Below are 14,903 nucleotides of genomic sequence, written 5' to 3'. Positions count from 1 at the left end.
ACGTGACGCCACCTTAAACACAGCACACATAAGTAAAGTTTGTACTGTTACTTCCGGTCATTATTCTCAAAGACGGAATGGAATGCAACCTGTTTTACTACACTAATTAGCGTATAAAATTACGTTTGACAGCACATGTCTCAGTTGACATAGACTTTTAAGACTGCTGGGAGTGAAATGTGTTTTTATTTAATTAAAAGAATATACATTTTGCTAGGTTCATGCAAAAGCCCAAATGAAAAAAGTAAATAAATAAAACATACATGCATTTAAGAAAAGAAAGCAAAACATCGCTAAATTAAAAACAATTAGAAACTTCTCAACAAGCACTGTCACAGTGCACAGTGTAGGGGAGACTGGGGATAGCTGCAACAATTTTGTATTTCTCTCAGTCACACAGAGATTATTGAGACTAAACCAACCTTTATATATAAACTAAGCACAAAAAGTAAGGAAATTTGTGTTTGGTAGATTATTTCTTTGTTGTAACAGTGCTTCTTGGCAATGAATCTTATTGGAAATCCTTTTTATTTCCCTTTTTAATGGTGCCACATTTGTAAGGAACATGCATTTTGTGGGATGAGCAGCAGCTGAGTATGTGGGTTGTGCCCATGAAAAATTTGCCAAATCTTCTCTGCCAATGCCAAACAGCGTTTTTAGCTGTTGACTCTTGTTTGGTGGATTGGATGACTGAAGTCTGAAGAAACAAGACGTATTGGCAATTTAACAATTTATTCATTTAACAAACAGGAGCCTCAGTGGGGTGTGGAAGTACCATACAGCCTGGCACCTCCTTCTCATACTGGTCACCAGCCTGGTCACACACTGCTGTGGGATGGCATCCCATTCTTCAACCAGCATTTGTCACAAGTCAGCCAACGTGGTTTTGGCGAGGCTGCCTCCAAAACAGAGTAAATCATAGGTGTTTCTAGCCCATTTTTTGGGGTGCTGAAGCACCCCTAAATTGAATCCCAGCACCCCTAAAAATTGAGAGATTTTTTTGTTACTGTATGTCCTTTTTTAACAAGCTAGAAAAGTGTCAAAACCGTACAGTACTTGGTTGAAACGTAATATTTTCACAACAAAAATACAACAGCTTTTTTTGAAGTGTATTTTTATTTATGTATTTGTATTATATAATACAGACAAGAAGGAAAAAGGCAGAGACAAACACTGAAAAAGTCAATTACTGTTAATGAGTTAATGTTACATGTTGTGCATTTCATTTCAAATTAAAGTCCAAAAAATAAGCCCAAGGTCCATTTTTGGTATTTTTGGTACTCACTATAGGGGGCTGGTTTACTCCAGAAACATACATACTATGCGTATGTTGAGGAGCTGCTGTATCAAAATGAGTTGTCTTCCCCCAGAAATTAGGGTTAGAATACGTTTCTTTTATGATTCCAATCCATTCCTCTTTTGCTGTGGCTCAGCATTTAAATAACCTTGATCAGATTTGATGGTTTAGTCACAGACTTTCCCAAAAAGTGTTGTGCTTTTTTTCACAAATGAGGGAATGAAATTGCGTTAAAATGTACAAAACAGTGAAATTTTGCCTGGCCGGGCAGCTTGCCTGGACGGGCAGCTCTCTGGGTGCTCAGCACCCCTAAACCTCTGATCCTAGAATCACCCCTGGAGTAAATCCTCATAGACACCAACGTTAAAATGCACAACTTTATTGCAGACATAAAAAATGGTTTTAGTCTCTATTGCTAATTTTAACATTCATGACAACTGTACAGGGTGTTATTTTTTTCATAATGTACCCATTTACATTTCATTAAAGCTCAAGGTTATGCATATTTAAAGGCGGGGCTGCTACCGTGACAGGCCATCTGTAAGGCCTTGCTACATCAGATAACACCACTCACTCCTCCACAGCTCTAACCTCTCGTCCAAATAAAGCCACTTCTGGCTCCAAAAAAACCCCAAAATGACGATGGCCGAAATGCCGAACTTGAGTCTTCAAAATGGGAGTTTACAAACCAGTGGGTGACATCACAGTAGTTGTGTCCATTATTTATACCATCTGTGGTTGCAACTGATCCCAATCCTGGGGACAGTTCCAACAGCTTGTTCTCATTCCAAAGTCATCAAATACCGTCGCATTGTCAGTGATTTTGACCACAGATTCCTGAAGCCAAAAGCCAACTTTCGTGGTGGTACAATATGCGGCAGGGCAGCGTCAGAATGTAACTGGACGTAACCTTTCACAGTGTTATGATACACTGCCTGTCTGCCAGATGGCACCTGTCACGGCTGTATGATACACCTCTGGACAGCATCAGGTTGAGACTCTGCCAGTAATGATGTAATATAAGGAGCTGGACAGTCCCTACAGGGTGGGTGTGAGGGTTGGTGGATGGGTTGAGCAAACCCCAAACTTTCACTCAGAAGCCAGGTGGTTGCCTCCTGTATGAATGTGGACCCCAAACCAAGATGTTTTCTTCATACCCAACAACATGCTGTTGTAGCCTGAACCTAACCATGTGCTTTTGTTGATGTCTGTGTTGGTAGTGGCATTCTGGAACGTTAGTTAACAGCTGACGCAGAAGGATACCTGGTGCGTAATGGGTAGATATAAACGACCACTGACAAAGAGGTGATATGTGACGACTTGGGATGAAAACGTGTTGCAATGTGTTAAAAATTATCTTCTGATTGGCGGAATAAGAGCTGTTGCAACTTCCCCATGTTGTAACAGGCCCTAGTCTCCAGAAACTGTACCAGTGTTTGGTGCCAGGAGGAAGAAGAGATGGATGTTAATGAAAAAGAAGAGTCAATAAAGTGTTTAATGAGTAGCTATGAAAATGAGTCATATACTATACCCTGTAAAAATCACGTGAAGCGATATCTTTTGGAAGAATGGTGTTCATCCCTCTAGCAGCAGTGAAGCTGTCCAAGTTTGTTGTAGTCCAACACACTACTAAGACACTTTGTACAGTCATGTCCTACTATTCCCTAACATATGCAATCTATTTCTATGTAGAGCTGCACAATATGCAAGAAAAAAATCACAGTTTTTATTTTTGATAGATACTGCAATGATGATATGAGTTGAATTTTAGTGGGAATAGTAATTCTGCACTCTATTTTCACTGATAAAAATACAGAAATGATGATGTAATTTTTTGCTGGGGTCTGTATGAAACAAGCATGATCCCTTAGGTCTGGAATATGATTTGTAGGCCTGCTGCGATTTGGATATTGCACTTGGCCATACTGTGATTTTGATAGTATTTCAATTAGTAGTGCAACCCTATTTCTGTGCACTATGCAGCTTGAAATGTGAACACACACATACTGGCTAACGTCCTTTAAGCAGCACAAAACCCTGGGACACACAACAGCCACCTCTTACAGCCCTCTGTAACAACACCATAGGTGAGCAATTTACAGGGACAATTTACTGCCAGACCTTGACACATCATTTGAGCACATACGTATGTGCTTCATGTACAAGCATGTCACCCTGAGCACATCATTTCTGGTGGCCAAGATATCTAACTTTACTCCCAGAAAATACACATTTTCTATCCTCTCTGCATCAAGTTATTACTTTCTCTGGCAGAACATCTGATGTCCAAGTCTGCACCACGTTGAAAGCATACACTGAGTGTCTGGTAGGTTTTTCCATTACAGGGAGCAATATGTTTTAGATTTGTAGCAGCAGTAACAGTGGTGGTGTGTTTGGAATAAATAGCAATATAATCCTCCATGGGAATAAACAGAGGAGGATCAACTGTCTGGGAGGTTACCATGAGCAGCGATTATTGCATCAAGGCTGACATGTTTTGGCTCAAATAATAGTCATGCATTCAAATTATAATTGCAATTAATACATCAACTTTATTGCACACATTTTAAGAACGTAACCACTGGGGAAGAAATCTAGAAATCTTATTCATTTCCCATCAAAACAGACTCAGACAAAATGAAATCTGAATGCCCTGGTATGAAAAGGATACTTGAGAGGACAAAAGCCACCAGGGCATCACAGACAAATTAAAGAGCAACATCTACAGAACTCCCCGCAGTGTTTGACAGGTGATCTTTAGGACATGCAGTGCAAAAATAACCACTTAGGACCAAAGACGACACCAAAATAAATAAAGACGCAGATGACTACTTCAAGAACTGTGCGGCACTGGCTGTATAAAGGAACCAGCAGAGAGAACACAGGCTTCAGTGGAGCCCTCTGGTACCTGATGGGTGAGGTACACACCGAAAGTGACCTAAAAATGTATAAAGCAAGCAAAGTGATTCACCTTATATGCACATGTCCTACACACACACAGAGCATCTACATAAACGAGCAGTTAATTGTTTTTGACTGACCTTCTTATTGCGGTAGGCAGAGAGAGACATTAGTGGCTCTTTTGTTTTGGTCCCAGTCTCCTGGTCTACTCCGATCATCTGGCATCTTCCACACTGCCCTACGACCTTGTGTTAATCACACAGAGAGCACATTCATTTTTGAGATATCCGCTTTTAATGCATCTGAAGATTTTATCATGTATCTCAAAGTGTCAGCTCACCACGAATCGAGTGTTGCCAATAATCAAGTGTGACCAATTATCCTCCTCAAATGGTTCTACCCCAGCGATGACTAAATTGGCTCGGAAGCGGCTAATGACATTCTGTGTGTCAAGGAGCTGATCGCCCTCAGAGTCGTCCTGCCTGAGAAAGGGAATGTGCAAATTGCATGTTATTTTGCAGCGCTACGTAAATTATCCACAGTAATGTAAATGTACAGGCGTCGACGGATCCTGATACTTTTCACTCGAGCATTGCGTATTTTGAATACCACATCATGTCTTCAAACCTGCTCCTCATTAGTTTCTGAATGAGCTCCACACTGGCACGGTTGATCATGAGATACTGAGCTTCATTCACGAGGGAGAGGGATGTGGAGGTGGCAGCTAGAAGGGAAAGACTTTATATTACCCCAGTGATTTGTTCAATTTGAGGAAAACATTGTGATCTCTGGTTTGCGCAGCCTGCATCCTCACACAACCTGAAAGCTGAAGTTCTGCTGTAATACAGAGGATGAAAAAGTGAGTGCGACTTGAAGAGATTTGTCAATATTATTAAAAACTCACAGTTAAACATACGTGATGTGGAGGTGGACGATATGGATACAATTTTCTACCACTGTGTATGTAATTTTACACAACAATATCAATCTCAACATTTAAGCCAACAAGCAGTCCTTGAAATGCTCCAAAAAATGTAAAGTTGAACATCTATAATTCACTGATAACCAGACAAACTCCATCTGCTGAGAAAGATTGTGCGATATGATCAAAAGCTACAGAACAGCTACTAAATGGACCTCGTTATGAGACATTCTGTCAAATAGCAATATATACATCATGATATGGTAATTATTATGGAAATTGAATGGATAAATTGTTAATGGATAAAATAACAAGGTGGAAATTAGCTCATCCAGTGAAAGACCTGAACAACTGAGACAATTCATCATATTGATGTTAAAAAAAAGAACCCTGTGAATTCAACAATGCTGTAAAGCAGAGCAGCTCATTGATCCAACATTACCAGCAAAAGCATTATACAGTTATAGATATTAAAGGGGCACTTTACCGATTTCACACATGAGGGTCAGTATATTTGTCGTGAGGAGGACTAGTCAGACTGTGAAAATAGTTGCATAATGTCTCCTGTGGCTCTGAAGGGAGATTTTTAAAGGCTGAGAGAATAATCTTGATGATGTCATCTGGGTTACATCAGCTTGGATTTGGAGTCTACAAATATTTAACAGAAAGCCCGGCATTACAAACGATGGAAGATATGGGCATTTATCAGACAGGCTGGGTCAAACGAAATGATGTATTGGCTGCATAATGGGAAAGGTACAATCCAGCATGACTCATACCAGGGACTGACAGTCGAAATGCATAGGGCACGGATGCAGCACAACACATCTGCTGCAACACGCCCACAGCAGAACGTATGCATTATAATCAACTGAAGCTGATACACTGACCACAGAAGCCACACTTGTCCATGCGGGCCCGGAGCAGCTCACCGCAGCTCTCTAACAGATAAAAACGGCATAGATTTGTATAAAATACATGTGCAAAAGATTAAAATGAAAACCACATTGTACCAGAGGCAATGCAATGCAGCAGAGCAACCCTGTGGGTTACTCTACTACAACTCCCAAAGTTTTACCCCAGTATCTATGTATTTCTATGTCCTAAGCATTTTCATTACCTTGTTACTACAAAATAAAATCATAAGGTTTGACGAATTAGTGGTCCTAGCTCGCATGTTAGATCGTAGATCAATCATGTAAGGGCAAGTGCAAACAAGTGCTCTCAAAGTCGCATTTAAGTTTAGATTTCCAGTCATACCCAGGCTGCATGTCAGATAAGATACCACCTGCTAGCGACTACATTCCACTCGACGATGAGACTGACTTCATGATGGAAACGGTAAATGGCGTTCCACAGCAGAGAGGGTGAGTAACGATTCAAGGTGATACAGATTTGTCACAGGTAACTGCACGGCAATCTGTACAGGGTGTCCCTGCCTCTTACCCAATGTCAGCTGGGATAGACTCCAGCCCTCCATCAACCCTGAACAGGATAAGCGGCTGCAGATAATGAATGAATGAAGTTGTAAAGCAGACCTTGTTTTTTTATTGTATACATGTTAAGAAGAAATACACTTCATAATCCTCAGAGTTCTGACTGCTTGCTTTTTTATTATTAACATTTACTTGTATTTTTACTCTCAGTTCTTAAAGTACAGTAATATCAGACACTTTAACTCTTAAATATTATTCTAATAGGTGACTTTAACTTTTACCAAAGTCATTTTCTGGTAAGATATCTGTACTTCTGTACTCAAGTATGACCTGACTTCATCCACCACTGATTACATTTTACATTAACATAAATCAAATTAGTGCATCCTGTGGTTAAAACGATCCAGGGAATTAATTCAGTACCAATTAATATAGCCTACATGCTTTCGAACCGTGCATAACCAACTGCATATTAAAGGGAAATTTCGGTTTATTTCAACCTGTCTCCTATCGTCCTAAATTTGTTTCAAGTGACGAGTGACATAAAAATAATAGTTAGCATGTTAGCCATTAGCCTAGATACAGCCAGGGCGCATAGTAGCGTCAGACCTGTTAAAACGTAAGTGAATGGGCATACTTCAAGTGCAAAGTTAGTCCACTAAACAAGCTTTTTTTCCACAAAGACCGCCTCATATTGTTAGGATAAATGTCAGAGAACATATAGAAAACGACATATAAACGTGTTGTCTTACCTTACTGGTGTGGTGCCATGTTTGTTTACCATTTAGCTCTGCTTTCCAAAGCGCGGCCGAAATATCACGAGAACAAGCAGCGATTGCATACCCTGCCTGAAATCTCGCAAAAACAAGCAGCAACAGCTGGAAGGCAGAACCGGACAGTAGCCTGAAAAGTTCATTCATTTATTTTATGAAAGATTTGTGGAATAATGGCTGACTTTTTGCCAGACTTCGACTTTGTGGAGGAGGAATTTGATTTTTCAGAGTTTGATGGCCGCCTTTATTTATTTGAGCCAGAATACACTGACCAAGAGCTTCGTGAAATTGAAGAACAGAGGAGGAGAGAGAGAGAGAGAGAGAGAGAGAGAGAGGCGCAACAGGTAGAGGACGAGAGAGGAGGAATGGCTGCTGCAAGGCTGCGTAGCTCTGGAGACTGGTGGTGTACCTGTGAATGCTGTGCCCCAGTGCCCACAGAAGAGGAATGCCTCTGTTGCAAGGAATGGGACCGGTTGCAGCCTTATTTTCAAGGTCTGGATATGACCAAGGATGAGACACCTCCACCTGGAGTAGTATCCAGCTGGGCTTTATCTAGAGCTGGCGAGATTTCAGGCACGGTATGAGATTGCTGCTTGTTCTCGCGATATTTCAGCCGCGCTTTGGAAAGCAGAGCTAAATGGTAAACAACAAACATGGCAGCACACCGGTAAGGTAAGACAACACACTTACATGTCGTTTTCTATATGTTCTCTGACATTTATCCTAACGATATGAGGCGGTCTTTGTGGAAAAAAAGCTTGTTTAGTGGACTAACTTTGCACTTGAAGTATGCCTGTTCGCTTACGTTTTAACTAGGGGTGTAACGATACATCGATCCACATTGATTCATTGATTAACGATCCAATTACATCAATGCAAAATGAAAACATCGATCCATATCATCATCTTAAAGATACACCTTTATTTTGAAATTCACATAGCACGTCTGTGTCACCATTTTAGTGAACAGGTCTATTTTTATTATTTTTTTGTTACAGAAGAATACTGTTTTTCATTTAAATGCCTGATACCTGGAAGAGCTCAGAAATAAAATGGTCAAATCATATTCTAGCTGTTTTTGTGAGCTGATGTAAATGATTGTGTTTGATGGGCATATGATATTGCATCATATCGATCGCAGGCTCCTGAATCGAATCAAATTGAAATTGTATCGTGACAGACTGCGATATCGGCAAACATCGTATCGTCATCCAAACAAATCGATATAATATCATATCGTGATGAAGCTGGTGATTTACACCCCTAGTTTTAACAGGTCTGACGCTACTATGCGCCCCGGCTGTATTTAGGCTAACGGCTAACATGCTAGCTATTATTTGTATGTCACTAGTCACTTGAAACAAATTTAGGATGATAGGAGACAGGTTGAAATAACCCGAAATTTCCCTTTAACTTGGCAAAACTCAACACGTAGCCAGCAGGCATGGCACGCAACCACACACTATAAAGACGAAGTCTGTGTATATAGTAAAAACCCTGTTGTGCACAGCCTACATGACGCATCAGTGCCCCATGTACATCAGCTGTACAAGTCAGGGTATTTCAGGAGACAGATCTGGAGAAAGACGAAATCTGTGCAGCACAGGTAATCCCAATTTTTAGTCCTTAGTTTAAGTCAAGCTCCAAAAACACAAGAGCCAACACTTCCCAGAATGCAACCCGATAGATCCTCCCTGGATGGTAAATACTCACAGCTTTCAAATATTCTCATTGCCAGTTTGTAACGGCTTTGTGTTGAAAATCTCCCTCTAAGCCCGAGCTTAGCTATCATCAGGGTAATTTTCCCAGACTTGACAGAGCTCCTTCACAGGCTGAGTACGACAAACCATAACACAAAACCTAAAATACACATATAAAACTATCGAAGTACTAATGGCTACCTTGGTACGTATATCAAAATGTTTTACAAATATATATTGTCTGATGGTATGTATCAGTGCCTTCACAGCCCTATGAGAAAAACTTCCTTCATAGACATCAGCAGTCATGTTCCAAGTATGTTTATCTAAATGTGACAACTAGATATTATTTAGCTATTAATGATTAATCTCACTGTATATTCAAAAATTAATATATATCGTTGTATCACACAACCCCAACCTGAATGTATATTTTTTTTATGTAATAAAACGGAAGCTTTTAAACAGAGAAAGGTGCAAATACAGAAAAAAAAAATAACATTTCTAAATACCAAGTGAGCAGCAGAAGGTAATGTAAGGTCACAACCACAACCAGGTAGTATTAACAGGATATGTGACCTGGGATGGAACAATATTACAGATAAATTCAGGGTAAAGATATAGATCCTGACAGAAAAGATTATTATATAGGTACCTCCACTAGGTCTCTTCATGTCTCGGGTAAAATCAGGACTTTGTCTTATCAGGCGGCATGGCTGTCCAAGAAATTCTGAGAGCCATGATGCAGCCTCATCCCCACAGTCGACAGTCTCCACCCTGGGGGAAGGAGGAGGATTACTGTATGTTCTGGAGGCCCAAGGGAAATACAGAGTTTGATGCTGCTTGCTATTGGTGCGACATCTAATCCAAGAATCAGTGGATGAATAGCTTTTTTTTTAACTTGTGACTTGTCATCTGGGTATCTGAGGGGATCAATATCATCGCTTGCTTGTTGTTTGTTTTTTCAATAAAAGCGGTGAATAACACGATTTTTTAATTAAATTGAGAAGAGACCTTATAATGCCATCCACTGTAGAAAGGCAGCATCGAGAAATATGGAGTGAGAGAATGCATCGATATGGGTAAAAATACACAACAAATGATATGTGTCACCGTATATCCTGCAGCTTTCAGATCTTTTAACATTGCCAGCTCACCTGTCGCCGCAAACTTTACTCTGACACACCTGATAGCTTGTGTGCATTTTATTGTTGCTTTCCAAGGGAAGTGAAATGGTATCCATCCCTGCAGGGCAGTGGGAAAAAAATATAAATCCTCTAACAAAGAGAATTTTTGGCTGAAAATCCAACTGATTGAAATTTCTTTTAGTTAAGCGGTGTGTTTATTTTCAGTGAGCCACCGACGGACTGTCTGACCTGATGCCTGCAGGAGCAATTTGTTTGAGGGTAGGCGGACTTGTGGGTGAATGAGGCATAAGCGTGGCTCTCTCTTCTGACTCAGGAACACGCCGTTTCCATTCACTACCATCCAGCTTCTGTCATACAGTAAACCCAGTGGTCCCACCGGCCAGTTGTGGACCTGCATGAAGAATGGCACAGAGTCAAAGCAAAGCAGAGGGAAAGAAATAGGACAGAAAGGGACAGAAAAGAAGTTAAAGAAAGAATTGTTTGGGTTATCCTCAAACCTCGTAGGCGCCACATGATTTGATGGGATATATGAAAATGTTGGTCAGAGTATAAGCCTCTCTGTGTGAGTCTCTGTGTCCAAATCCTCTCAATGACGCTTCTGCAGCCTTCTCCTTCTCATCTACTTTACATATTTCTCCATTAGTGATTTTGATTCCTTCATTTAGGCTCTGGGTTGTTGCTGTGGCTTTTTTTAGCTTCTCTAGTCTCACTTGGTCCACTGTAACTGGTTTCTCCACAAAGCACTCAGCAACAAAGTTCAGGAACTTTTGACAGTCTTCAAATGTCGACATGTAGCCAAAGGACACACGTACAGATCCGGTCGGCTGGCCGTCCACCAGGTCGATGGTGTCTCCACAGACATGGCCAGCCTTGAAGAGAAAAAGACACTGTTTTATTCTACCTTCACGTGATCTTAACAGACTTTGACATTTTTCCTACTCCACGATCACTAACCTGCAGGTTCCTCCTCATCTGCTGATTGGTAATCCCGAGGAAAAACTGACAGGCACCGGTGTTACAGAAGCAACCTGTGCGCACATGGATATTGTAAAGACTGGCCATTCTGTCCACCTGAGGGCAACAGAGGAATTGTTTTCATTTTCACCAGCACTGCCTACGCATAAACATGCAGTAATTTAACTACAGTCAAACAGAAAGAAACCCTTTTATTGAATGTACCTGAGAATATCCAATTATCTGTCCATGAGAATCCTTAATGTTGAAGTTAAGGATTGCGCCCTGTGTGCTTGGACTCTCAAACTGGCCTTCGGTGTATATCTGAGCCACTGGTCGCCCGTTGCCATGGCAAAGACTTGACAGCAGCATGTAAGTGTAGCGTGCCAAGCCAAATGTGTGCTGTTGGATGTTGTGCATGCCCCCTGAAGGCAAAAAGGGAAGATGAAGGGATACTATTGATGTTAACCTGAATCAGATCATGAGTAACTTGTATAATGATTCTGCTATTAAACAAGTGTTTAATGTTTTCCCATGAATGCTCTTACATTACCTGTGATCCTGTTAAGAGCTTCAAAACCATGATTTAAAGCAATGATATCTAAGAAAGAGACAGTCCCGTCTTCAAATCTTTATCAAGGAGGGAGAAAACAGTGCATTTTAGACGACAATGCAGCAGTAATAGAAGTGTAAGCTTTCAGAAAATAGCCAAGATTTGGCAGGCTGTACAGTACTTTACCTGTCAGAAATGTTTGCCACCTGCACATAATAATCTTCTCCAGAAAGGTAAGCTGCTGCTGTGCCTCCTCCAAAATAAGTCTTTTTTAGTATGCCTGCTGTGTCGTTACGGACAAGAAGGGCCCCCAGACCTGTGGGGAAGCCAAACATCTTATAGAAGGAGATGGGAATGAAATCAGCAGGGCACTCCTGTAGGTTTAGAGGGGAACAGCTGACATGAGATGCTGCATCGAGCAGCACAAACCAGCGGCCGTGGTGGCCACACGCTGGGTAAAGGCGTCTCGCCTGGATGCCTTTCACATGGCTAAGGGGATACTTCCTCCCTGAGAAGTTGCTCTGTGCTGGATAGCAGAAGAGGTGCGGTGTCTGGCAAATAACATCTTCACCTTGAGCTTCATCCTTTGCCCTGTTTTCCACTTCCTGCGGGGAGACAGGCAGGGCAACCACCCCCTGGCCAGAAGTCAGTCCTCTTATGCCGACTACAGAGGTATGGCTGTCAGTGAGGTAGGAGAAGCAACTCCCTGCTTCGCTCTCAGTCTGTGGCCTCCAGGGAAAGCTCTCAGCCACTAATTTGAGTGTGGCTGTACAACCAGAAGTAAAAATCACAGAGTACTCCTCAGGGGTAGCGTTAAAATGCTGCAATACCCTGTAAGAAAATGTTCTGTTTTTCACTCATTTGATCCAGCAAAGTACCATTCAAAGGAGTCGCAGGGGCCTATTATAAATGCTTCTGAGGGCATGAATGGAGTTTACCTGTATCTGACCCTCTCCACTGTGTCATGCGTCAGTCTGCTGCTGGGGTTATGGCTGTGAGGGTTTCCTATTGGGACATATAACAATACTTAAATGCTTTGAGTTTTATGACTGAATAAAGAATAAATAAACTCATAAACGTAACGTTTGAAAATTTTATGTGACTTCTCTCACCGTACACATTCCTTGAAATGTCCTGGAAGTAGTCCCTGACCAGAGACTCAGGGTACAGAGTAGTTGCTGCATGATCCAGGTATGTAATTCCTATTTGCAAGACAAGAGCAGCCATGTAGGCGGTCAGACAACGACACCGAGTCTGTCACTACTGCTCATGACTGAACACAAGCATTACCTTTAATCCGTGTGAACTCCTGCTCAATCACGTCTTGGAAGTTTTCTCCATAACCGTAGTGACTCCACAGCTGCTTGAAGGTGTCAAAAGTGCAAAGTTTTTGGAAATCCATCGACAGCTTTCGGCTGCAGAGAGCTACGGAGCAGACCTCGGGGCAGCTGCAGGCGTTTCAACACAAACAACTACTTTTATACTCATTGACAATTTTCAGGGTCGAAGTCCGGTGGTCAGCGGCTGAGCTTTAAAGTCCTCCTCCCTTTGCAGCCCTCGTGCATGCAACCCTCGAGACTGTTTACTGGCATGACAGTGGTGTAGCCATGTTGACATAATAAGATTTTGTCGAGATGGAAACTCGGCTGTAATGGAGCCATATTTGTAGTAACTACTTCGCAATCATGTGACAAGCTTTTTCTTTTTTTTAAACTACATTTCCTCCACTACCATGGGCGGATTATGATATAATGGGCCCCTGGGCACAGATATGCCGCCCCCCCCCCGCAACCACCACCACCACAACCACTTCTCATAGGAGCAAGACACACAGACTTTGTGGTGGTTTTGCATCTCCTTGTAACAGTTATGCATCATTTTGTGGTTTTGTGTCTCTTTATGGCCATTTTGTGTCTCTTTGTGGTTGTATTCTCTTTTTGTAGTTCTTTGGGTCTCTGAGGTGATTTTCTGTTTTACTGAGGTAATTTTATGTCTCTGAGGTAGGGTTGCGGCAATATACTGGTTTTAAGGTATACTGTGATATAAAAGTTAATGGCTATCATACCGTGTACATTTGCTTATCTACGATATTGGGGGAAAAAGCAGATAATCTCCCCGTTATCTTAGTTGTTTTCAAAAACAAGACCTTTTACACATACTTCCATTAACAAAATGGCTTCAAATTGGGATTATGGTAATAAAACGTTAATAATAATAACGTAAATAATCCTTTCATTTGTCAGTCATTGAAGGGTCTTTCTGACTGATAATAATTTAAATTCTGTTATAGCATGATACTGTGAAACCACAATGTTTTCTGAGACAGTTATCATACCATAAAAATCTCATATTATTGTATCCCTACTCTTAGGTTATTTTGTGTCTTTTATTGTCATTTTGTGTTGCTTTGTAGTCATTTTTCACTGCTTTTTTTTTACTGTTGTTTTTTAGTTGTTGATGTTTCTTTGAGTCTTTGGTTTGGTCCATTTTTTAGTTATTCTGTGTCTCTTTGCAGTTTCTTTGCATCTCGTTGAGGTCATTTTGAGTCTCTTCCTGGTCTCTCCTTGTTAATTTCAGTGACATTTTGCAAGTGAAGGCCAGGGGCCCCTGACACTTCGTGACCCCGGACCTGTGCCTTGAAGGCTCGTTAGTAATCCATCCATGCCGACCATAACTTGTTATACTATTCTTGGGATATTTTTTAGCATTTTGCTCTCAGAAACATTAGATAGTGTTAAATAAAGTTCAAATAGCAGCTAACCTGGCAGAAAAACACCAGTGAAGAGGAACAGGAAGCTTATTTTCAAAATGGTAGTAAGATTAGTGATTATTTCACATCATTCAAGTGTACATTATATTAATATCTGACAAAAAAGTATGGGTATGTATTTTGAAAAAATATGTGTTTCACACACTTAACAACTTAAAGTATGTGAATCTGAGTTTTTGGCACAATAATATTTATGTCTGTAATTCCGATGTCCATGAATGCAGGAGTGAATATTTTATTTTCAAGTCTCGTTATTTACACGACCTATCCCTCATGGGATTATTCAGACACTAACCAAGAATGAACCAAACATCCAGTAAGTAAACCCGCCATCTTCCAACAGCACAATACATCCAGACATAAACACAAACACTATCAAGTATGCATCAGCAATATATACCTATATATTCAACATAAACATAACATAACGTAAACATGTAGGCTTTATA

The 14,903-nt window shown here is 40.9% G+C and overlaps 1 protein-coding gene across 2 annotated transcripts; it reads right to left on the bottom strand.

Moving 5' to 3' along the window:
* Positions 1-1,118: 1,118 nt before the first annotated feature.
* mocos (molybdenum cofactor sulfurase) lies at positions 1,119-13,378 on the bottom strand. 2 transcript variants are annotated; one of them, XM_049601127.1, is made up of 15 exons: positions 12,975-13,378; positions 12,797-12,886; positions 12,623-12,689; positions 11,871-12,515; positions 11,685-11,761; positions 11,357-11,556; positions 11,132-11,248; positions 10,675-11,046; positions 10,406-10,568; positions 10,187-10,274; positions 9,685-9,806; positions 4,826-4,922; positions 4,539-4,680; positions 4,339-4,443; positions 1,119-4,235 (listed from the first exon to the last, which is right to left on the bottom strand). In XM_049601127.1, the coding sequence occupies exons 1-15, from the start codon at positions 13,084-13,086 to the stop codon at positions 4,131-4,133; spliced, it is 2,502 nt and encodes an 833-aa protein (XP_049457084.1). In that variant the 5' UTR covers positions 13,087-13,378; the 3' UTR covers positions 1,119-4,130. The 2 variants fall into 2 exon arrangements, 1 of the variants encoding a protein (XP_049457084.1); XR_007451343.1 differs by lacking the exons at positions 1,119-4,235; positions 4,826-4,922.
* Between the last annotated feature and the right edge of the window lie 1,525 nt (positions 13,379-14,903).

Source organism: Epinephelus fuscoguttatus, linkage group LG16 (assembly GCF_011397635.1).
Source record: "Epinephelus fuscoguttatus linkage group LG16, E.fuscoguttatus.final_Chr_v1".
In the NCBI taxonomy this organism is placed as follows: Eukaryota; Metazoa; Chordata; class Actinopteri; order Perciformes; family Serranidae; genus Epinephelus; species Epinephelus fuscoguttatus.
Note: the sequence above shows the minus strand (reverse complement) of the source record. Positions and strands in the feature narration are given on the sequence as shown.